This window comes from Triturus cristatus, chromosome 7 (assembly GCF_964204655.1).
Source record: "Triturus cristatus chromosome 7, aTriCri1.1, whole genome shotgun sequence".
NCBI classification, from domain to species: domain Eukaryota; kingdom Metazoa; phylum Chordata; class Amphibia; order Caudata; family Salamandridae; genus Triturus; species Triturus cristatus.
The window spans coordinates 1,256,352,796-1,256,375,621 of NC_140590.1; the positions used below are offsets into that span (position 1 = coordinate 1,256,352,796).

The 22,826-nt window shown below is 45.1% G+C and overlaps 1 protein-coding gene across 7 annotated transcripts in view; it reads right to left on the reverse strand.

The window, feature by feature from the left end:
- The window catches only part of FBXL19 (F-box and leucine rich repeat protein 19), a 232,401-nt gene that overhangs the window by 23,861 nt on the left and 185,714 nt on the right, over positions 1-22,826 (reverse strand). For all 7 annotated transcript variants that reach the window (XM_085618747.1, XM_085618744.1, XM_085618745.1 and 4 more), the window contains one exon: positions 15,012-15,230. In XM_085618747.1, coding sequence (XP_085474873.1) covers positions 15,012-15,230 — 219 coding nt within the window. The remainder of the gene's footprint in view (positions 1-15,011; positions 15,231-22,826) is intronic.

Here is a 22,826-nt window from a genome sequence, read left to right on the forward strand (position 1 = left end):
TCTGCATGGCAGCATTGTCTAGGAGGATTCCTTACTGCACCAAGCATTCCTGCTCCAGTGTGCAATCCAGAACTTGGTCAACATGGGGACAGATGATGCTTTGCTCCTTTTTTGCTTAAGGCGAGCAACTTTCCTGCCTGTTGCTGCTTTTCTTTTTCTCTTAGGTTGCTTTGATAGTTTTGTGACACATGAGAATCTATGAAAGATTCAATGCTAAAAGAATTATAGTTGCTGGCAAGTTCCTATGGAGACTTCTAACTGCAGATTTTGCACCTTTTGAATATTCCTCCAGGCTCCAGACTGGATCCGAAAATTCTGACATTGGATTTTTTTTTTTTTATATACTCACATGCTTGAACCATTCCCAGACGTCAGGCTGGGAATCCCCTGTTTATTCTGTAACCCTGAAACATGCTCCACTATTGGTTCGATGTAGCATTGAAGAACCCAATGTCAGAGGGTTTTAGCTCTGATCATGTCCTGGCTAGCCTTTTTTTGTAGTACAAGGCTATCATGTTGTCTGTTCTTATGAGGACCATCTGGTTGGGGATCAGAGGTCGAAAGGGCTTCCGAGACAACTTGACTCAATTCCAGTAGACTGACATGCAAGTTAAACTCATATGCTGACCACAGACGGCTGGTGGAGAGATTTTGGAGATAAACTCCTCTCCCAGGAATGGATTTGTGGTGAGATTAAGCGGAGTATCTTCCAAGTACAGGTCTTGTGCAGTAAAGATGATGTGTGGATCAAACCACGATTCTAGTGCTTGGCTTTTGAGGTTACTGAAACGATATTTCCCCAGTGTCCTCTACTTGCTTCCATTGGCAATAGAACTGTTCCTACATGCAGAGACAGTACTGGGGAGGTAGTGGAATGCTAGGTGATATCATCCCTAGCAATTTCCTCTGCTTGTGCATCGTTAGGCAAGTTTGAACCTTTAAGCTTTGACCCAATGAGATGATGATGTGCTTTTGACGGGTAGGCTCTGAATGTAGTGGGGCAGATGTAGAAGCACAGAAAAATGATCTGCTGTTGTGTCCTTAGCGTCAACTTTGTTTAAGGAGAGACCTAATTCATTTAACAAATGAATCATAGATTTTACAGCCAGCTTTATGCATACAGATGATGGACCTTTGACCAGCCAGGATTTGAGGTGAGGAAAGATCGGCACTCCCTGCCATCACAGAAAAGCTGTTACTGGAGCTAAACACTTTGGTTTGCATTCAGCCTCCAGAGTCTTTATAAATGGCAACTGGTGATGATGGCAACTGGTGATGTTGGCCACTGACCATAAATCTCACTCATTTATTTGGGATGTAAAAGTAGGCGTCCTCTAGGTCGGGCGATGCAAAAACGTTTACCTGATTGATGTACTACAGGACATTGAGCAGGTAATCATGTGGCAGGAAGTGTTTCTCTATGAATTTGTTGAGCATGCTTGGATCTTGAAAGGTACACTCTCCTAACCTCCCGCTTTACCATGAAGCACCTGCAGTAAAACCCCAAATTGTGTTGCAATTGGAGTACAAATTCTATCAACACTTAGGTAATTATTTCCACCTTTGAGGCCTCCAGATATAAATGGTGCTCATTCCTTGGTGGTGTAAAACATGGTCTGGGTGTGAATTCTTTGGCATGTCCAAGCAAAATAATATCCAGAAGTCCATTCTTATTTTACATATTTTCCCCCTCTCTGGTATGGTATCTAAGGCGAATGAATGACCTTTGTCTTTGCTTGGAGCTTCCACTGACTTGTTTTTAATGACCATGTTGAAATGAAGAATATAGCTGATTGTAATAACCTAATTGCCAGAAGGAAAGTCCATACTGGCCATATGTTTATCTTGTAGTACAAACTCTCCATCTTTGCTGAAGTATGCTCCGAAAATGTGCCATGTAAATGTACCTGCTTTTAGAATAGCTGATAGCCATCAAAAAGCATATCGAGTATTTGGATTGCACCGCTGGGAGACAGAAGTGCGCTTAACCATCTACAACTGTGCAATGCTGCTACAGATGCCAAATGTCTGAAGCCACTGATGGAAGCATCAATCAGCACAGAAGATAACCGTTCTCGTTCATGAATAGCCTTGGCATGTTCTTTAAAGCTGGTCTGTAGTTTTTCAAAATAGGCCGATATGTCGTGCCAGAATTGTCTGTCTTATCACAACCAGCTTGCCAGTGATATAATGCCAGAACGGTCTTCTGTTTCGCAATCAGCTGGTCAGTAGCGACCGATCTTGTCTGATGGAGCCAGATGTGGACAGGGATTTCTAGATGGGCTGCAGCCGAAAGTGCAGTCTATTTTAACGTGACTTAGCAAGCTGGCCAGTGCTGATTTGAGTATCTTCGTATTTTTTGTCCAGTTTGGCTACTGAAATAGTAAATGGAGGAGTAGGAGTAGTTTGCTGCTTGAAGAATTTTCTTGAATCACATACTATGCATTATTCTGCCATCTAGTGTTTAGGTCTAGAATACTTTCTTTTGCTGGGCATCATTGGATACCATATGGTGCTATGTTTGCCCCTTTGTGATATCAGACGTGTACCCCAGAAGCCCCTGCGCATGGTCACGATCTTCAGTTTCTTTTTCCCCCTTGATGACTTGTCTGCTCCTTATTGACTTCTTGTTGTTTATGAAAGGTATCCCTGTCTCTTAGCTTTTTTGCACCTCATTTCTTGGGGAGGTGTGGTTTGTAAGTGAATCCAAAAGGTTTTCAAGCTGCTAAACTACTCCTACCGGCAAGTAATCATTTTGTTTTGCAGTGTGAATCCTTTCTGGCATCACATGCTGTGCACTGATTTGGAGGCAGTATCCTTGGTGACCCTTGGAAGTGGGGCTGGAATGAGGTTGAACTTTCAAACGAATGCTTTAAGTACCCTTTGTCCCACCTGCGACTCTTTGTTCAGTTGAATGTCCACATAGAAGTGTTTTGTGAAGGTAGGAATAGATGACCAGGTAGCAGCCATACATATTTTGTTTATTTAAACAATTGCTAGAAAGGAAGTGTGGCTTTCTTTCTTCCTTGTGGAATGTGCCTTACGTCTTGCCTCTAGTTGCAAGTCTGATTTTTGTTAGCAGATCTGGATTGTTTGAACTATCCATCTTGTAATAGTGATTTTTTTAAACCAGTGAGCCTGTTTGTATTCTGATATGACCTTTGATAAGAAGCATGGATTTGTATGAATGACTTTTGTCCTTGTGTTTTTGCAGTTAAGGCTCCTGGGTGGTTAGTCCTTTCAGCTCGCTGATCCTGCGAAGCGATGTGGTAGCAATAAGAAAAGTGATCCTCACGGTTAAGAACCTTACTTCCATCTTATGGAGTTGTTTAAAAGGGTCCTTCATTAGTTGTCAGCACCCTGTTGAGGTTCCACAAGGGAGGTGGTCCTTCTAGTAACCTCTTGATAACTGATGTCGTGAAGAAACTTCTCCTATAGTACTCGAAGACTAATCCTGCTGCCAGGTGAACTTTGTTAAGCGTAGGTTAAATTGTCCAGGAACTATGTCAGGTACCTCACTGCTGTGGTATCTTGAGTCCAGATGTGGAAAAGTTCTCCCTCTGCATCACAGTTCTTATTTCCTCCATTTTGCAATGTACCATTTCCCTGTACTTGGCGTTCAAACTTCCTGTTGACCACTGTGGGAGGTCTAGGTGGTCAAACACTGTCTCCAGGAGCCAGACCACTAGATTTATGCTGCTGAGTGCCAGTTGGTGCACCCCACCTCCCAGAGTGTAAAGCAGGTCATTTGTCAATAGCTGTCTTTTTACGTTTGCTTGCACCATTTCAACTAGGTCCGAGAACAACATCTGCCTCAGCCATTGTGACCTCGAAGGATAGGTGTTGACTCATTCCTCCGGTGAGCTGGCATTCTGGAATATCCCCTAGTACTCTGGGTCTTGTTCTCCGAACATCTCTTGCTCGGCTTCCTGTGGCTCTGGCGTGGGGGGGGGGGGGGGGGGGGGGGGGGAAGAGGAGCAGGAGCCCTGTGCCCCTACAGTACCCAGGTCCATTCCTGGGCACTGTAAGTGCAGTGCTGCAATTTAAGAGTACATGGTGCTGAGAGCTTGTCAAACACGAACTCCACAGCACTATAATGGCAACACCGAAGACTGAGAAGTTTGGTATCAAAGTTCTCAGCACATTAAATCCCACACTGGCATCAGTGTGGGTTTAATGTACCAAGCACCCCAGAGGGCCCCCTAAAACCTAACCTACAATCCACGTCTGTTCTGAGGCTGCCTAGGCTGCCACACAGCAGACATGTTGCTGGACCCCTGGGAGGAGAGCCCCTGCTCTCCTGGGCCTGCAACAATGCACATCCTGGGCGAGGTGCTAAATCTCCTCCCCCAGGATGGGCAGGGGGAAGCTTCAAAGGCATGCCGCCTCTGTGAGCTTCCCCAGGCCATTGCAACCCCCCCACTCTGGCGGGAAGCTTGGTCGGAAACCCCAAATAAGGACAGGGGATGTGCCAGCCTGCCAACCCCACCCCTCAGGTGGGGGAGGCGAGGTGAAGCACATCTCCGGGCTCGCCATCTTGAAGATGGGAAGCCCTGCCCAATCAGGACTAGGCTACTGCCCCCCTCCCACAGGAGAGAGGCAGGATAGTGGGGGTACCCACCCAAGGACAGGGACCCATTGGTCCCTGCCCTTCACCTACCTGTAACGCCCCTAAATCTAGTATTTAGGGGCACCTGGAACCTTCCTTCCCCAGATTCCGAAATCCAAAGAAGAGCTAGAAGAAAGAAGATCTGCGCTGCAGCTGCTAAAAAGAGGAAGACACCAACTGCTTTGGCCCCAGCCCTACCGGCCTGTCGACCTTCGAACCTGTTCCTGCTCTAACCCGGCATCTCTTGTGGCAAGCAACCTCACAAACCCCGGAGGACCTGGCTACCTTTTGACTCTAAACCCCTGGGACACCCATGAGTAGAGGCTCTACTCAAAATCTACTTCTAAATCCCTAGCAGCAGCCCGGAATCGCGAACCCTTCACACTCTGCACCCGCCAAGCATGGCCTGTGTCGGAGTGAACAAAGACCACGAGGACGACCCCACGGCGACTGTGACCCAGAGTCCGGCACCCAAGGACCTCCCTCGACACTCCTGAAGAAGCCTGCAGCCTCAGAACCAGGTGTCCCCCCAACCGCGATCAACAGAGGGTAAGATTTACCGACACCAAAAGGCACCCTGGCACCCGGCACCCCGTGGCCCCCTGTGCCCAATCCCGGGGTACCTACCTATCCTCCAACTACCCAACTTACCTCTCGAAGTGGTGGTGGCACCTGAAGAATCTTTGTCCCCGAGCTTGCAGTCTTTTTCTAAACCGGAAATTTCCCATTGAAATCAATTGAGCACCCGAAGGCTCAAAAGCACCCTGCACCCAGCCGCCCGAGTGGCCCTGGCAGCGCAACCTCTACACCTATCTACTTCCCCACTTGCCCTGAGTAAGTGACCAGGAGCCCAGCTCCCACAGCCGCGTGGCCTGCTAGTCAGCAGCCACCAACCAAGGCCCCCCCACCTCTCATAGGATAACATTGGGCCTGACTCTCTCTGCACCCGGCCGCCCTTGTGCCGCTGAGGGTGAACCAACTGTACCTACCTGACCCTGGGAGACCCCCGAGTCTATGCCCAGAACCTTAACTCTGCTGGTCTAGTACTTACCTTTAAACCGATAACTCAATTTTCTCCATAGGGTAACATTGAATGGTTTTTCCTGAAATTGTGGACTTTTCAAAACTTTAAATATTCACCAAAAATCAGCCAAGTAACGAAAACACTCACCTGCTATTAGGTGAGCTCCCAGTACTGGATCTTGGTGCCCAGCACTGACTCTGAAACATACTTACAACTGTACTTACCAGTAACCCAATTTTCTCCCATAGGAAATGATTAACTGTTTTTCTGTGAAATTTCTTCTAAGTGTCAATTTCTGCAAACTTTAAATATTCTTTAAAAATCGTATAATTTCTGAAAACGTAATTACTTACCTGTTTTGGATAAAGGTCCCAGTACTGAGTCTAGGCACCCAGTACTGGATTACAAAAGTAACGAGAACATACTATACCTGCAACTTGAATTTTCTGCCCTAGGGAATCATTGACTGTTTTCTACGAAATATTTTCTAAGTGTCAACTTTTAAAATAGCAAAATATTGTCTAAAAATCATCACAGTAAATAAGTCGACTTTTATCACTTGTTTCTAAGTACTGTCCCAGGACTGAATCTAGGATCCAGTCCTGAAAATCCAAAAGTCATCCTAAAAGTAATCTGTTGCAAATAACTTGAAACTTCCATGGAGCTCAATGCATTATTGTGTTTAAAATTGTGTTGCCTATTGCAACCACTTGTTACTTTCTACAAAAGTCATTTGCATATTGCAAAAGTATTTATATAAAGCATCTCATTCTGAGAAAGTATATTTTAATACCTATTGTTGGTTCTAAAATAAAACAAGCATATATTTTTGATATATAAACCATTGGCCTAGAGTTCAGTTATTGAGTGTGTGAGACCATTTGCTGACTGAGTGTGTACAACAAATGCTTTACACTGTCCTCTGATACTGCCTTACTGCTCGACCAAGCTACCACTTTATAGAATAAGGTTATATCTAACTTTAGCCTCTGCCAAACCTCTGGGGACTGTGGACTCTGTACACCCTGTACCTATTTGGGAACAGTATATACAGAGCCACTTTCTCACATTACCTCTTCCAGGTTCAGTTCCACCTATGGTTTCAATGAGATCCAAAAATCTCTAAAGGATGCATCTTAAACCCTTTCTTTTTCTGAAGTATTGCCACCATTTCGGCTTAGAGGCGCCTTTTCCACTAGACTTCAAGCGCCATCTTTTTGGCGTTGAGCACGTTTGACACTCTGTTCTTCTGAACCATGGTTTTAACTGCTGCCAATTCCTTTGTTCGCTCCTAATCATCCTTCCTCGTGGAGAGCTTCTCTGGGGGACATCTTCTAATGGTGTCTGGACACGTGGGGCTTCTTGGGTTTTGACTTTCCTTGGGGTGATTCTTTCAGCACAAGACAATCTTGTGGGGTTTGGAGTCTGGTGTTTTTGGCCGCGGACCCCCTCCCCTTTTTAGGTCGAGCCTAGCGCAGTGCGCAAGCGCTGCTTAGGAGATGACCTCTTGGAATTGGTCTGTACTTTTTGGAAAACTCGTGCATGTACTGCACTGTTTCCAATGAGTCCTTGTGCATGTACAGCATCCACCTTGCGCGAGCGAGCAGCTGCACCATCTGTTTCCAATTATCGCGCCTGCACTTGTTTACATTTACCTATCTCGCGGTCGCGTTAATTGGAAACAGATGGCGGTCACGTTCACTTTTGCAGCTGCTGGTTTCCTGATAATTCTTAGACTATTACAAAAACTCGGTTCCGGTTTCTTTCTTGTGTACTCATTGCTTCTTTTCTTTGCCACATGACTGTATTCCCTTCAGTTTCTGCCGTCCGCAGCCATTATCTTCCTGGCTTGACATAGTGTCCTTCTCGCTGCCCCTTCCTCGTTCTTTTTTTTATGAATGTGCTCGACTTGTGCAGCCTGCTTTTGCCACCTTGAGTGCTCGTCCCCTTCTCAAGCTCTCTATTTGCCCACTCTTTCCTGTTATTGGCTGCCTCTGTCACTCTGTGTCAGCTTTCATCCACTTCCAATCCACCTATCTGGCTGCTTCTGTTATATCAACTGCCTGTCTTGGTCTGACCCCTGTCCTCCCAGTTTGTCATCACTTCTTGCCACCTGCGTCGCTGTCCCTCTTCACTGGCCATTCCATTTACAATCGATAATCTTCCTTAGTTTTTCACTGACTCACCCCACAACCCACGCAAAAATACCAAGGCTTCTATGAAAGATCTGTCACATTTACGACCAATATCCCTCCAAACGCTCCTGAGAAAAATTTTGGAAAAGCGTATCAACAAGCATTTATCAGCTCATGTTGAAACATCAGACTGCCTGGATGTGTCACAATCAGGCTTTAGGCCGAAACACAGTACGGAGACAGCCCTAGTGGCAGTCACGGACAACATCAGGCTAGCACTAGATCGAGGACAATCTACTCTACTGGTGCTAATAGATCTCACGGCGGTGTTCGACACAGTCGACCACCAAATTCTGCTCGGGAGATTAGAGGAATCTGGGATAAAAGGAGAGGCCTTGCGGTGGATGACTAGCTTCCTTTCTGACCGGCGCTGGGAAACCCTTGTTGGGTAGCTGTGCGCTTTATAAAAATATTATAACATAACCGTTCCCAGACAGTCAACCTGGGACCTTATAGGTCTAAGTCCAAAAAGTTGACCAAGGGAGTTCCGCAGGGATCCTGTCTAAGCCCTACCTTATTTAATATCTATGTTGCTCCCTTGGCCAATCTTTTGAGGACATATGGGTTTGTAACAATATCTTAGGCGGACAACACCCAGCTCACATTCTCTTTTGATAAATCTTCCACAACAGCCCAGTTCAACTTCTCTACAGGCATGCTAGCAATATCTCAGTGGATGTGTAACAACTTTCTGCAATTAAATGCCGGGTAAACAGAGATTATGCTCTTCGGAGAGGCCACATTGTTGTGGACAACAGAGTGGTGGCCAGGCGAGCTGGGTGACCCCCCCACCTCGAAGGCATCAGTAAAAGATCTAGGGGTGAGCATTGAGCAGAGCCTGAACATGAAGGAGCAGGTGACTCATATGGTAAGCTCATGCTTTCATGCATGGAGTCTGCTGAGACAAATATTTCCGTTTCTCCCAGACCATACACGGAAGACTCATTCAGACGTTAGTCTTGTGTCGTTTTGACTACTGCATTGCTCTATTGATTTCGGCCAATGAGGCCTTGTTAGACCGCTTGCAGGTAGTTCAAAACATAGCAGCGCGACTGGTACTGAATGCTCCCTATAGATCGTCTTCGAGTCCACTGCTGCGGCAGCTCCACAGGCTTCCGGTGCACAAACAAATAAAATTCAAGGTTTGCTGCATCGTCCATAAGGCGGTGTATAGCAATGGTCCAACATACCTTGCGGAGAAGCTTAGCCAATACCTTTCCCTTAGAAACCTTCGATCCAGCTCCAAATCCCTTCTCAAAGTTCCCTGTATTAATAAGGCTAGGGGTGGGGGGTGGAGGCCTTTTCTTACCTTGCCCCACGGAACTGGAATTCGCTCCCTAAGGCAGTGCACGGACCATCTTCATTTTAGAAAGTCCCTGAAAACATTCCTGTTCTAGACGCCTCACATAGTATCAGCACTTTCTCATATGTCCGCAAGCGCAGAGATACCCCTGCGGGGGTGATTCAGGCGCTATATAAATAAATAAAAGAAATAAATAAATAACCCTCAGCCTGTGTATATCGCTCTTTGCCCATCTCTTTCATCCGGTTTCTGTGCATTTGGTCTACTTGCCTATGCTTTGCTATGTGTGTCTCTGCATCACGTTCACAGCGGTTCACTCCTGACTTTGACTTTCTCCTCGGATCTGATTCCTGTAGTGCTCGTTTCTTGTGCTGTGTTTGCGCGCCTTTCTTGCTCTCTGTACATGCGTCCGTCTCCCTGCCTCTGGCCTGTCATTTCCATATTCCTTCGGCCCCTCTGACCGTGCTGTCTCTGCCTCCCACTTGTCTGCAGAGGGTCCTCGTTTAAGCTGCTTGTTTGTCTCTCGTCATCATCGCGGCCTGTCTGTCGTTAGCCGCTGTTCGAAAAGGCCATCCGATGCAATGGGAAATGTATATTGGATCAACATTTAAAGTACTAAACCTGCTTGAACGGCTTTTACCGCCACACACAGCAAGTAAGTGCACGATAACCCCTAACAATTGCTGAGTCTGGGTAACACATTTCAGGGGTGCACAATGTACCTGTGGGTTTAAATGTTCCCGTGTAGGGTCAATTCTATGGAATGGCAAGAATAGACAACTCGGTATGGAGGCAGAAGCAGAGAGCCAGGCTACCCTTATAAGCAGCAGAAGCCGCCCCTGTGTTCGTGGAGGCTGGTAGTCAGGGTCGCAGTGGCCTATAGGTCGGGCCACAGGAATTATGCGATTGTGCGACCCCGGCGTTTTTCGCATAATTATGGATTTGCCTCATTTGCCACATAATCCATCGACTGCTGCATAATCTTGATTTTAGGAAAAAAATAATTGTTTCTAGTTACTAAAAACTAAAAACGCAGCAACACGTGTTGCTGACTGGTGGAAGGCCCTTTTCAAAGATTGCCTAGTCATCTTTCTGTTGCTTCCTGCTATATTTAGATGTTAAATTGGTACCAATATCTCATTGCTCAGAGAGTGTTAACACGTGTAAAAATGACAAAATAAAGGAACAATACTATCACAAAATGTGCCTCATTATGCCACATAATTTGTTTATTCCCCGCTTAATTTAGTCAACCCTGCCACATAATTTGGCCCTCTCCTTCCCAATAATTCAAGTGGCCCTGTCTATAGGGCAATCTGGCAGTGCCTGGTAGGCTGGACTGACAGGTCAGTGTGCGGGCTGTTTATGGGCCTGTTTTATTGCTGTTTGGGTCAGTTTTTCCATGGTATTACTGCAAACTTTGAAACAAAGGGTTCCCCAGAGAAAACAGATAATGGAGCGAGACAGGGAAAACAAGACAAGCATTGGCATAGCCAATAGGTCTCACCTTTGGGACCTTATAAGTGTTTAGCCATGCAACAGCTAATGTTGTTGCACCAACGATATTGTGCTGGATAACTGAACACTTATAAGGTCCCAAAGGAGAGACCTATTGGCTATGCCAATACTGGTTATGTTTCCCTCAGTGTTCAGTGTTTTCCCTCCTTGTGTTTTTACCCCACAAATACCTCTGGCTCTATCATGACAACCTCTCTCTCACCGTCGGATCCCTCAGCCTGCACCACCTCTATACCCATGTTTTCTTGATGGACAGTCCAAGTTCTCTTAGCAACAAGATCCCTGTTTGCACCTGCATGGTAGAGTAGTGTCTTTGCCTCTGCTTTGCCTTAGACATTAGCGTCCTCGGCTGAAACACTACACATGCCTTGTAGCACTTGGCACTGTGTTCCTTTCGCAGGCAGAGGTTGCAGACCTGGTGGTTGCTGTTCTGGGTGCATTTATGGTGAGACTTGGGACAGACACTAAAGAGAGCGTTCTCCATTTCCCTCTAAGATTCCTGCCTGATGCATTATCAGACAGTGTGACCGGTCACCCACGTAGTTCAGCTACTTTTCTGTGATCTTTATTTTTCAATTTATGTCTTCTCTCTACAGATGACTTTCGTAGTGTACTTTCCCTTTGCTCCATTTGATGATTTGTCGACAATCTTGTTCGTATTTTTGGTGTCAGAAGAGCTTTAGCATGTCCCTCCAGACCCAATGGAGAAAAAAGATTCTGAAGATGGTAATCATGCACGAAGCATCCAGGACACACGCCAGATGACACAAGGGGACGGACATAGTGCCAAATGGTAACATACGACGCCTAGCCAAAAAAGAAAAAGAGAACTAAAAGAAGTATTAGAGCCAATCACTAGATGTCAGAATAATGCACAACATGTGGCTGTAGAAAAGATTCACGCTGCAACATTACCCATTGCTGGACTTTTCATACGTAGTAAGCCTTCTGGCAAAAGAAATAATCAAGCAGCAGAATAGCTCAGATTTAACATCTGGATTAATCACTATAGTTAAAAAGGAAAGATGTTTTGTCCAGTGCTGAAACTGGCAAGTTGAATTTTTGAGAAGTTGGTCAATGAGACAATGAAAACTATGTACATCATCCGATGGAGAGTATCTGGGCTGAGATTCAGGGCTTAGCTGATCAACTAATCTATACTCTTTGACCTCCGGTTCTGTGTCCTCAGGGAAAGCATAGTCCTGATCTTCTGCCTCTTCATCATGATGATGTTACCATTGTGATCTTTATCTGACAAATCAGAGCTTGAAATTTGTGGTTAGTCTGAGACTTGCGGTTCGATAGATGGAGGCCTGGATAGTGGTTCAACTGGAAGCACTGGATCAACTAGCATTCGAGGCACTGGTGGTTGTTGTGGCACACCTGCAGGTGTTGTTGCAGGTACTTGAAATTGCTCCTGTTGTCCTGGAACTCTTGTCGCTGTTTGCAGCATTGGCCCGGGTGACAGACATGGAGCCGATGAAGGACAATACCCTATTCTTCATGATGTTTTTAAGGGATTCCAGATAATGCACTGGTGTCTGCAGCGCAGCAAGCTGCTGGTAATGGGGCACACTACCAAAACCCAATAAAGTAGAACAGGGTGGTTAAAAATCTGAATCATTTGGTTTCATGTCAGTGTTAAGTTCATGACAGTTCGTCGCTTGATCATTCAGCTGTGTGTCACTTTCAGACTGCAGGATAGGATCCTCATAGTTACTTACCAAGTCAATGATGATGCTGCGTTCTGATAGAGACTCTTATAGGATTTATTGTGAGACTACTGGAGTAATAATTGGCAAAAAGGACATTATCAAGGATAGGTTTGAGAAGGAGGACTTAGAGGAACAGCTGGTAAAATAGTTGTCAAAGTGGTAGAGTCAACTGTAGAATTGTTGTTGAGGGTGTAATCAGTAGTGCTGATAACACTGAGATCACTGACGGATGTCCATGGCGCTGACGAAAGCGGAACGAAGTAAGGAGTGGTTTTCCAAAATGATGCTGCAGTCACTGTCAGCAAGGTCATCAATGAGGTCGTCATCGGGATGGCAGCAGAAGAGGGTCAGACCTTATACAATGAGTGTTTTCACAGACGAACAAGGAGGGTTTTCAGACAACGAAACTTGCCTCCTGGTGTTAACTACACGCTTGTCAACTAACCTTCTACACCTTGATCATATTTCTGCATCAACAAGGACTTTGTGTCATAGACCATGCTGTCTATGATTGAGGAGATTTCACTGAAGATGAAAGATTCGCGATGTTGGTGAAGTAGGTAAAGTATGGGATTTTAAGACATCGCTATGAGCTTTCAACTCACGCCTGAAGTATGGGGTAGTGGTGACCACAGCCTCAAAGGTCAAGGCTCCCATCAGCTCCAATTTGAGGAGAGAGAGCGAGAGGCTTCCTTTAATCTAAGCTTGACTGTGGTAGAAATTCTCTGTGCAGATCAGCTTCTGTGAGGACTTGGAGAGCTCAGATTTATATTCACTGTATCAGTCAGAGTTTGCATTACAGAAAGAAGTAAATGGACTACATATAGTCAATGGCGGTTTTCAATGCTTTTTGAATGTATGGGCATTGCTATCTTAAAGACTACCAAGGGATCCCAATGTATGAGGAATATTCAAGCAGGTAAATCTATCAATCATCTAATGTTGGAGAACCAGGTGTAATGAAAATGCATGCAGGAGCAGAAATAAGGCACTGAGAAAATTCTGCTTTGTGGAATTCAGCCATACTTGAGGGAGCAAAGGTGAGATGATGTCTTCACCACCACCTTGTCCCTACGTAACACAGGGCATGACCTCTAAGAAAGGAACTTCATGTTTTAAGAAGGCATGGGATTTAAATGATTTATGCCTCTGCATGGATAGGATGGCTCGAAATCCCTCACAGGAAGGCTGGCAGGAGAGAACAGATATATTAGGTCTGTGGGATGATTCTCAATGGCCCAATTGGTGGTGGACACGAATTCCCCAAACCTATAGTGAAGCACATGACACAGTCTGAGCAGATTTATGTTTTTTGGCAAAGAATAATGGCAGAAATATATTCACCTGCTGTTCTGTGCTATGGTGTAGGGCTTCTTGGAAGCTGCCATGCTATCCAAGTTTTCTGAGGGGAGGCAGAGGTGGGCAAAGGAATCGTAATGGCCCTTCCCTGACCCTTGACAACAAAATCCAGAGGGAACACGTTCAGAGTTACCCAAAGAAAAATGGTTGCACAACCAAGTGCCTTCACCATCTCCAAGAATACATGCACTACTTGCTTATGGCTAGTGATAATTACTTTCCCTTGGGAAAGCGAGCGTCCCGGAAAGACTACCTGGCCTGCTCGAGTCCCTGTAAGTACCACTTGACTCCTCTTCCTGATGAAGAAATCCAATGTCTACTGTGCCTCCACCTTTAACAGTATTTAAAGGGCCACTTATTACTGCTCAGCAATCCTGTGAGATAAGATACTTGTGATCTGTATGCAAACCAGAAGACAAAATGCATCTTGTATTCATGAGAGTTCATGGTACATATGGGTAGGATTATTGTCTGCCAGCCAGGAGACATAGAAGATATGTAGGTGAGCTGAAGCAAGGAGTAGGTGCTTATATACACATGGCAGAGCATTGTGGGTTTAGGTATTTATCAGTAAGATGAGGAAAAACAAGCGATGCATAGCAAAAACATGAGTGGAAAAGTAAGGCCAGGAATCCACTAAGAAAGACTGAGCTTGAGAGAAGTAGGCCACCATCCACTACTAGTGAAATAATAAGAAAAAAAACTGTCAAGTATATATAACCATGCAGGCAAGTGAGGATGGGCCAGTACACCCGCATGAACAGTACTGGGAGCACAAAGCTCTTACTAAATTTTTTCCAGAAGCAGTTTTTAGTCCCTCCATTAGGTGGCAGAGTTACATATTGAGAATGGAAGAGTGCAGGATGCATGAGTAGCACTAATGATATTTTTTCCTGTGTTTAATACTCTGGCCTTCATACAAAGAGGTCTGAAGTTGCGCTCTCCAAGAACACAAATTCACTTACTACTTCTGTCCCTGCATGATATCATTATATATACAGTGCATTGCCCCTCCACTCCAAGCCTTTCCCTCCAGAACCTAAGTAGACTTAATTTTAAGGCATTCACCAGAATAGGTCTACATAGAAGGTGGCCTCTCCAAGATTGAGTGTCAGCCCCCATCAAGGGCAGCCATTTTACAGCACTGGTAAGCCTATGAACAGAACAGCCATCATGCAATGGCACCTGCTACTAAGAGCAGCATTACAGTTACTGAAAAATCTAAATGAACACCAGATTTTTGTTCTTTGAAAGCCTATAGGAGATAGGTTTGCAAGAGTTACTATACCGGAGAGGTTTACGTCGGCGAGTGTCTCCCGTAGGGGGGAGCTAGCAGCAGTCAGTAGATGAATGGACTGGTCCCCCACTTGGCTACAGTGGCTGAGGTCCAATCTAGTCAGCTGAGGGGTGTGGCGCACCACCAGCCGCAGTGAGGCATCCGTGAAGTCCAGGCCAGCTAAGCGCAGCTCTGACAGATTCGGCATCCTCCCCCGGCCCTCTGTTTGACCTGGGGAAAAAATAGAAATAGAAAATGTTAAAACGGTGTGTTTTGGGGGCCTTAGAGTCGTGAAATTTGGAGTTAATGAGATTCCACTACTCAAACACATGCAGGTAGGGCCCAGGACAGCGTTTTGTTCAGGGACAGGAAAAATTCAGCACCCTTACAACTGACAATTAGTGTCATATAAAGCAAACACAAGGAGATGATGGACGGGTGTTGAACATTGCAAGCACTCACCCCCAGTCAACTGATCTGGGTTTAATCCATTATCATTCTTTAGCTCACTCCGCCACCCCAGTTCAGACATGGCCATATGGAAATCAGTCTGACCCTGTGCCTCATGGGAACAGTCCAGCCCGAACTGCCAAGCCATGTCTTCCCTGGACTGGAAACAAGCTTCCTAGGACCGGTTTCTGGCATTTCAGCCGTCTTCAGCCAGGCTTGCTTGAATCCAGTGGCAAAGTGAGCAAGGGACTCACGTCTGAGCATACCCTGCCAACTTAGGGCGAACAAAGCAAACACAAGGAGATGATGGACGGAGTGTTGAACATTGCAAGCACTCACCCCAGTCAATTGATCTGGGTTTAATCCATCATCATTCTTTAGCTCACTCCGCCACCCCAGTTCAAACATGGCCATATGCAAATCAGTCTGACCCTGTGCCTCATGCCAATTAGTGTCATATCTCACCGATCTTGAACTCCTCTCCCTACAGCAAAGATGGTATGCACTCACTCAGAGTAACCCACCAGAATGAGTACATAAGGTCCATTACCAAAAGTGTCTCAGACACTAATAATGCCTTTGAAACAACGCTACATTTATGATTTTCAGTAGCAAATCCTAACTATTGCAGACCAGTATGCGGTGCCCGAATAATTTTGGGACATTTTACCATTTCATTATTGCCAAGATCTACAACGGCTTAGCTGCTGAATCTAAGCTTCCTATGCAAGGGCCTATATTAGCATCACAAACAGATTCAAATGTTAAATTGTTCAGCCACATTACCTGTGCTTCTAGAGTTCCTCTGGCATTTTTTTCTGAAAACTACGGGCAAGTGGGTGGTAAGAGTGCAAAAAGCACCCATGGGGGTTATCTAGTAGCGCTGCACCGGTGCAAAGTCAAGAGTTCAGGCCGACCACGATGGAGCGTGGGCTGGATACAGGAGTGATGTAAAGCCCGCTAAACAAAGTACCTTGATCCTGGTCACAACTGCCAGATGCGGGGTACAGCCAAGTGATGTGTTAGTGTCAATCTCGCAGTTGACTTGATGCGCTGATTTTCTCAAAGCAGCGATGGTGATGCAAAGGTTCCGAAAATGAAGCACCAAAGCCAAGATTTGTTGATCCCGTAGCCGATGCCCTGGGTTTCTCCACACAGTTGAGGGGCTGCATCACTTGTCTCTCACTGCAGCGATGCAGAGGTTTCGATGCCTCGGTTCTGGAGGCAATGCGCTGCTTCAGAGTGTGATGCACTGGTTCTGTTGCTGCAAAAGCATTAATGCGTCAATTCTGCTTCACGCAGCAGAAGATTTGTCGGTTCCACATAGCAAGTACCTTGATTCACTTCCAATGGACCAGGCACAGGAGAAGGACGTGAGCCTTTGATATCCCAGAGTCTCAAAACAGGAGGCAAGCCAGCATGCCCTTGGAGATCACCCTGGGTTCAAGGAAGTCCAGTTTTCCTCAGCAGGGGCAGAGGAGAGCAGGCAGCAAGGCAGAAATTCAGTTCTTCCAGAGCAGCAGTCCAGCAGAGTGGCAGTTGTTCTAGCAGCGCAGCAGTCCTTTTTCCTGGCAGAGTTTCTTTACAGGCCCATAAATGTCTGATTTAGTGGGTTCAGAGTCCCAGCACTTATACCCAGTTGTGCCTTTAAAGTGGGGGTTAGTTCAAAGAGGGGCTTTGATAAGCCCAAAGGACCACCCCGTCCCAGCCCCGGCTCAAGACTCACTACAGGGGAGTAATCTACCCTGTAAGTGGGGACAGGACACTCCCCATTTAGGAGTGTCAGCTCCTCCCTCCCATCACACCATCAGGATGCAGCTGGGCACTCAGTCACACCTAACCTTTCTTTGTGTGTGGCTGTAAAGTCCACCTGTCAACCACCCCAGACGCGTATTGGACACAGGCTGAAGGCACACAGAGGTTAAAGAATAGTGGAATGCCAATCTTCCATGTCAATCTTTCTAAAAGTGGCATTCCTAAAATAGTCATGTTAAATCCAACTTCAGCAGCAAATCAGATTTAGCATTACCATTCCAATGTTATTAAACACGACAGAGCTACTTCTTCTCAATCAGGAATTAAAGCTTAAAAGTGTAATAAGGACTTTCCAATGTTAACCTGTGAGAGGGGTAGTTAAAGTAAACATACACAAATGTATGTGTTTTTCACTACCAGGACATGCAAAACTTAAAAATACATGTCCTACCTTTTAGTTACACAGCACCCTGCTCTATGGGCTTTCTTGGGCCTACCTTAGGGGTGACTTATATGAAATAAAAGAAGAATTTAAGGCTTGGCAAGGTGTTTTATATGCCAAGTCAACATGGCAGTGTAAATGGCATACACAGGCTCTGAAGTGGCAGGCCTGAGACATGTTTAAAGGGCTACTTGTGTGGGTGGCACAATCAGCGCTGATGACCCACTAGTAGCATTTAATTTATAGGCCCTGGGCACAGGTAGCACACTCTACTAGGGACTTACAGATAATTTATATATACCAATTGTGGATAAGTCAATGAAACCATGTTTAGGGCGGAAGCACATGCACTTTAGCACTGGTCAGCAGTGGTAAAGTGATCAGAATCCCAAGGCCAACAAAAAGAATATAGCTAAAAATGGAGGTAAGCAGGCAAAATGTTTGGGGAAGACCACCTTAAGACTGTCCGGTCTAACACACACCTTGCACCAAATATTTATGGATGAGATGCAGAGTACAACTCCCAACTAAATCATTAAGCATGCCCTGCAACACAGCCACTAAACAAGTCATCAGTGCTATGCTACAATCAGGAATGGCACTGAAGCCAAGTCCCTAATGAACGACCACCTCACAACCCACAAGAAAAAGACCTTCCAAGTTCTAGTGGCCCTAAAAATAAACTCCAAGCTGTAGATGGTTCAGAGTAGCTGTTTGTAGTTTGCAATTCTATGAGGATACGATCTAGGCTATGAGACTTGCTGAAACATGTTGCAAGCGACACAAAGATTGATCATAACCTTCTCTTTCAACCTTGCAAATAAAAGTGAATACATTTATTTACCTACTGAAACACACATTTTAACCAGTTTGTTGTATGTATAGTTCTAATAAATAGCAGCACAATAAGCTTCTAAAGTGACCCCATGGGACAATCCAAACTCCAGAGTGGGGGGGAGGGGGTAATATAGATTCACATGCCATGGATGACTCAACCCAACAAAGACAGCAGAGTGACTATACCTGCTACTACAAAAAACATACGTTTTATTTTGCCGAGGGCAAGGTCTTACACACTCCTTGTGGTTGAGAAGTTGAGGATTTATGGAGTTGAAAGATATATGGTGACTAGAAAAAAAAACTTTTTTTTTTGTCTGATCTAGGTTGTCAACACGGACCTTATTTCACCACTACACATTTTAACCGAGGCGAGGACACAGCAGATGATTTTAGTTATTTTTTTATTTTATAATTGTTCCTATATTATGAAACATTCTGAATTGGGCCATAAAATCAGGGAGGAAACATGAATTGAGACAGCATATGGGGTCTGGCCTTGGCTGCCAGCCTTTTTGTTTTGTAAATGTTTGTTTTGGTTAGTCATGCAAAACTTTGTCAGGGAATTAGCTGGGCCCGTGTCAATTAAAAAAAAAAAAAAAAAAAAAAAAAAAACACATTGTCTAAAAGAAAAAATTCAGCTTGGTCTCAATCACACACTGTTGTAGGCACTCCTGGCACTGAAGGAGACTACTTTGAATGTGGATGTACAGTAAACTTATTCAAGGTAGGATAAGTGCCCCATGCTGTAGTAGGTGCAAAAAAATGTGAATGATACAATAAGAGGCTAATGGATGAAAAGGGGTGACCGAAATACCCTATTCTTGCCTCCAGAACATTTTGCGGACTCTCGTCACCAGTACTACTAACCTGATGAAACAGATGTGGATAATACTTTGGCAGCCATACTCAATGGATGCACTACAGTTCTAAGCACTTTACTTAATTTTGGAATTTCACCTTATAGTACCAGGCACTTGCTTATTAGCTAAAGTACACATACATTAAAGAATAGATATGCAAACGAGGTTGAGGCAATATACTACCGCACCTACCCCTACAGTGGGAAAAGTAATCAAACACTTACAAAGGTGCACAGAATCGAAAGTTCAACCCCTTTCAACTTCCAATGGAAAAAAGTTTCAAACATATCAATTGTAATGGTTCAGCACCCTTATTCAATAAGCCATGTTATTTCTTATTCATAATGGTTCAACACAGAGCTTATGATATTCCACACACTATTTATATAATTCACAATCTCCAATGAGTATATTTTGAAGAAAATTCTTTATTCATATTCTTCTTTTAGTAAAGGCATAAGAGCAGTCAAGATTTGAATTTTATCACAAATGTGAAAAAAAGAATACAGAACTTTAAAGAGGGGGTACGACGATTGATGTTTTAGTCAATGCGGAGACTAGGGCAAAAAGACTAGATAGAAAATCAACTTGTCCAAAACTCGATCAATGCAAATAAAAAGGTGCACGAAAAGGAAATCATGTTTGTCACACAATACAGTGCACATAGTAATCCTATTTATAACATCCTAAGGAAGAACTGGCAGTTACTTAACTACAATTACATACCAGATGGAACTACAAAGAGCAAACCCATAGTGGTATATCGTAGAGGAAGCACCCTAAGAAACAAACTAAGCCCAAGTTATGTTAACGATAAACAAGAAATTCAAAAGAACTGGATTCCTGGAAAACCACTCGGGTTCCACATATGTGGAACATGTTCTGCATGTCTTCCGGGGCAAAATAAAATGACCAAGTTCAAATACAATACTCTCAGAGAATATACAATACATTGTTTTATAAACTGTTTAAATCTTTTTTTTTTAATAACTTTATTTATAAATTGGAAGAGACAGTCAATATAACATAGTTAGGACAATCAGAAAAGCCATCTATAATAGGCCGGTAGGTCAGAGAACAGGACACATGTAGATTACAATTCAGTATTACAATCAACATATACATTTCGGCAACATTGGGTATCCAAGGATGATGGTGAGCGAAGCTTATGCGCGAACAGTGTACAGCAACATAATTGGGATAAGGCGGTAGTGTGGTCTAGTGCCGATATACCTATCGTGGGTCCGTGTCGGTGAGGTGCATGCATTCCAGTACCCCTGTTAAGTAGGAGAAAGGGGGCTGACCGCTGTATGGATGGGACAGTCTCCATCAATGGAGCTGTCTCTACGGCAAAGCCAATTAGTAAAGGGTGCCCGGATGTCCTTGGGGCAGGATGCAGTGGGCATGAGGTCCCAGTAGTTGGAAACTGCTCCTGAAAATATGCCACGTCCTATATCCAAGTTTTCACTTGTGGACCCATCAGGGACGATGGTACTTCTTCTACTGTTCTATAGTGGTAGGTGGTATCTGGAGAAACTCCAGTGCATGACCCTTGGTGACAAGCTCCAGCACCCAGCGGTCTGAAGTGATCTCGTGCCACCGCTGTGCATAAACAGAAATGTTCGCATCCACGGGTACGGGGGTAAGGTTGACTGGCACCCTGAGAGGCTCATTGTTTTCTGGCTGAGTCACGGCCTTGTTGCTGTGTTCGCTTAAGGCCACCCTAGCGAGAGAAACCAGACGTCGATAACGGACGGTAAGAGGATTGGTTGAACGACTGTCGGTACGGAGGTTGGTATTGTCGATACTGCTGATTCGACTGATAGCTGCCTCGATATGTAAAGAATCCTCGCCCTGTGGCTCCTCTGAAAGGTATGCGTCTATATTGTAGAGCACCAAAAGATTTAGTGGTGTCTGTTTCATTTTTGATTGCCAAAAGGGCGTCCTCTATATGTTTCCCGAACAGTGAATCGCCATCATAGGCCATGTCCAATATCTTCATCTGAACTTCTGGTCTAAAGGTAGTCGCTTTAAGCCAACCTTGGCGCCGAAGAACAGCTACCCCAGCTAACTGCCGAAAGCTTGTGTTGGCGATGTCCAGTGCGCAGTCAATTGTTTCGGAGGCAGCTCACTCACCTTCTAACAAGATCTTCCGTGCCTCCTCTCTTTGATCCTCTGGAATAAGATCTATGAATCCCGCCATATCTGATCACATTTGGTGGTCATAACGGCCAATGATTGCCAAGGCATTAGCAGCTCTAATTGAAGCTTGAGCCATAGAAGATAATTTTTTCCCCAAAAGATCCATACGACGTCCTTTCTCGTCTGAAGGGGTGGTAATTGGTGTTGCAGGGCTTTTAGAGCGCCGGTGGGCAGCCTGAGATATTACAGAATCTTGCCTCGGATGACCTATGAGGCAAGATGGACTGTTCTCTGGAGCGTGGTATTTCTTCTCTATTCGAGGCAGCACCGCAGTTAGGGATGCCGGCGACTTCCTGATTTTCACGCCCTCCTGCCAGATGCAATCAATGATGGGAATAGAGAGAATGACCTTCCTAGTATCCTCCTTGAAGTCATGTAATAAACAGTCTGTCTGTTTGACCGTAATAGGGACCTGAAACCTTGTAGCTGCTCTCTGCATTAAATTATGAAATCCTCCTTTGTCCTCGGGAGGAGAATCAGAGGGCAAATTCGGAGGCAGCGATGGTGTCTCGATGATATAATCGTCCCATGGATCTGGAGGATTTGCCTTCTTAGGCAATTCGACTTCCTCAACCTCCTCATCCAAGGAGGAAGTGTCTTGAAGTCCTGTGGCAGGTGGATCTTGTGCAGGAGCTGGTGTACTAGGTCGAGCAGGCTCTGGTACTGGAACAGGAACCTCTACTTTGGGAGTCGGGTTCGGGTTCTCTATCGGAATCTGCTGCGGAGGAAATCTCGGACGATAATCCGCCAATATAGCGTGTAGGTCTTGTATAAGCGCAGGAGGAAGATGAGACTTTTCCCTCTGACGAGACTCCTGCCTGTGAAAAAACTGGTATGTATGCCTTGGAGCCATATATTGCCCATGGTAGTAATGCTCCTCTTGGTAATCATCCTCTCAGTGTCTTGACATTTAACGTTAAGTTCCGATGGACTATGAGCCACTCTGTATGGGTCTTCTTCCTCATCATAATTCTCGTCCTCCATGAAACCTTCTAACAGGTGGGAAGGTGGTAGCGGTGAAATTTTACTAAAGTCCTGAAAAGGCCTTTGAATTGTCTTTATCTGATAGACTCTCGTCGACTGGGGCGTCAACGGTGCAGAAATATTAATGGTAGGAATGTCTCTCGTCGACGGTGGTAGAATCACAGGCACGTTCATTGATGGTGCAGTCGACTGTGTTGTTGTCGATGCCTCTCCCATCGACGGTGTCGTCATTGACGGTGTCATCATCGTCGCCTCTCCCGCCGACGGTGCAGCTGGAATCTTAGTCGACGATAG